The sequence below is a fragment of the Dreissena polymorpha genome, chromosome 1 (assembly GCF_020536995.1).
Source record: "Dreissena polymorpha isolate Duluth1 chromosome 1, UMN_Dpol_1.0, whole genome shotgun sequence".
Classification (NCBI taxonomy): domain Eukaryota; kingdom Metazoa; phylum Mollusca; class Bivalvia; order Myida; family Dreissenidae; genus Dreissena; species Dreissena polymorpha.
Window position 1 is genome coordinate 152274186 of NC_068355.1, and position 2318 is coordinate 152276503.

The 2318-nt window shown below is 47.1% G+C and overlaps 1 protein-coding gene across 1 annotated transcript; it reads left to right on the forward strand.

The window, feature by feature from the left end:
* The first annotated feature begins 443 nt into the window (after positions 1-443).
* Positions 444-2070, forward strand: LOC127856314 (b(0,+)-type amino acid transporter 1-like). The gene has a single exon (XM_052392454.1). It carries the CDS (start codon positions 599-601, stop codon positions 1844-1846), a length of 1248 nt encoding a protein of 415 aa, XP_052248414.1. The 5' UTR covers positions 444-598; the 3' UTR covers positions 1847-2070.
* Positions 2071-2318: the final 248 nt, after the last annotated feature.

The window sequence follows — 2318 nt, forward strand, 5'->3', positions numbered from 1 at the left end:
GAACGTATAGGGCTCCCCACACACGTCTCTGGTGGACGGATACGATTGAAGGAACGTATAGGGCTCCCCACACACGTCTCTGGTGGACGGATACGATTGAAGGAACGTATAGGGCTCCCCACACACGTCTCTGGTGGACGGATACGATTGAAGGAACGTATAGGGCTCCCACACACGTCTCTGGTGGACGGATACGATTGAAGGAACGTATAGGGCTCCCCACACACGTCTCTGGTGGACGGATACGATTGAAGGAACGTATAGGGCTCCCCACACACGTCTCTGGTGGACGGATACGATTGAAGGAACGTATAGGGCTCCCACACACGTCTCTGGTGGACGGATACGATTGAAGGAACGTATAGGGCTCCCCACACACGTCTCTGGTGGACGGATACGATTGAAGGAACGTACAGGGCTCCCCACACACGTCTCTGGTGGACGGATACGATTGAAGGAACGTATAGGGCTACTGGGGTGCATTTCGTTAATCGTGGGATCGGTGATTGGGTCCGGGATATTCATCTCTCCGCGTGGGGCGCTGGTGAATTCCGGCTCATACGGCGCCAGCCTCGTGGTCTGGGCAGCGTGTGGCGCGATGAGCATCATTATCGGCCTCGTGTACGCAGAGCTTGGCGTGCTCCTTCCGAAATCAGGAGGAGATTACTCTATCATTCGGTCTGGTTTGGGTGATGGACCGGCTTTTCTGTTCTCCTGGACATCCACTGTGATCATGAACAGCGGAGGGAAAGCCCTTCAAGCCCTCGTGTTTGCCGACTACTTATGTGCATTTATGTTTGGACAGTGTAATGCGCCAAACAACATTCGAAAATCCATAGCCGTCGTTGAGTTATTGCTTATAGCAATCACAAACACGATCAGCGTGAGATATGTTAACTGTCTGCAAAGCCTTTTTGCTTTGCTCAAGATAGCGGCCCTTGTTGTTATAACGGCGGGTGGCATTGTGTATCTTGTACAAGGGAAAGTGGACAATTTTAATAACGCCTTTGCAGGAACTACGACCGATGTAACGTCGATCTCGCTGGCCGTCTATAGCTGTATGTGGGCGTACGCAGGGTACACGAACTTGAATGTCATCGTCGAAGAAGTCGTTAACCCAAAGAAAAACGTTCCTCGAGCATTTATAATAGCAATTGCATTGGTAACGGCAATATATAGTTCCACAAATGTGGCATATTTTGCTGTATTGACAAAAATTGAATTTCTTGCAGTCCCTGCCGTTGCATTCGCATGGGGCAAGCGGGTTCTAGGTGCAGGCGCAATGTTCATTCCGATAAGCGTCATGTGCTCTGTTTACGGAGCTTCCACGGTGGGTTTCTTTGTGGATATTCGCCAGCTTTTTGCGGCTGCAAGAGTCGGCCATTTACCGGAAGTTCTCTCGTTTCTGCACTTCAAATCCCGAATCCCGCTGGTGGCGCTAGTCTTAAACACAATCTTCTCCATTATCCTTGTAATCCCTGCTGACGTCGATCAGCTCCTTAATATGTTGAGTTTCATAGGCTTCGTGTGGCAAGCACTGAACATAATCACGTTGATGAAACTTCGTTACCAGAGACGCGGACTTCCCCGCAGCAACGACGCGTTCTCGGTGCCACTAGTTGTTCCGGTCCTCGCCTTGCTCATAATTCTCTTCATGCTCATCTCACCGTTCATATCAAACCCAAAGATAGAGTTCGTATACGGCGCGGGCTTCGTGCTGTCCGGGCTGATAGTTTACGTTCCTTTCGTCGTGTTCAAGCTAAAGTTGCCAGGCTGGGACTTCGTGACCATGTACTCACAGCTGTTCCTTGAAGTCTGCCCCACGGTCCTCCATGAAGATATCTGACCAATGTGACCCTCAGAAGCTTTGGGTACTATTTTTTTAACAACTGACCTCTGTGCAAGGTGACATTCGTAATGATTAGACGCATGTGATCTGTATAGACATCGTTCAATTGTAATTGCTTTCAATACGTTATTTGGTGTGTATAGTTTCATGAATGGTAAAAAAATCGCATTTTAATTTCAGAAATATCAGAAACATATTGTATAAATAATATTAGATCATAATAATTGTTCATTTGATTGTGATTAACCCTTTACCAAACAACTGGTGGAGCAGGGTCGTGATTCCCTGTTGCAATTTGTAGCCGCACATTGCAATAATATCGTGCTGTTAATAACCAAATTGCATTTACATGTTCTAGGCCTGCATTCAATCTACAATCGTTTGCTTTGCATGTAAAACTTTCATTCTGTGTCAGAAAATCCTATTTTAAGCTTTCGGAATGTAAAACTTTTAACTTCTTCGATTGCTA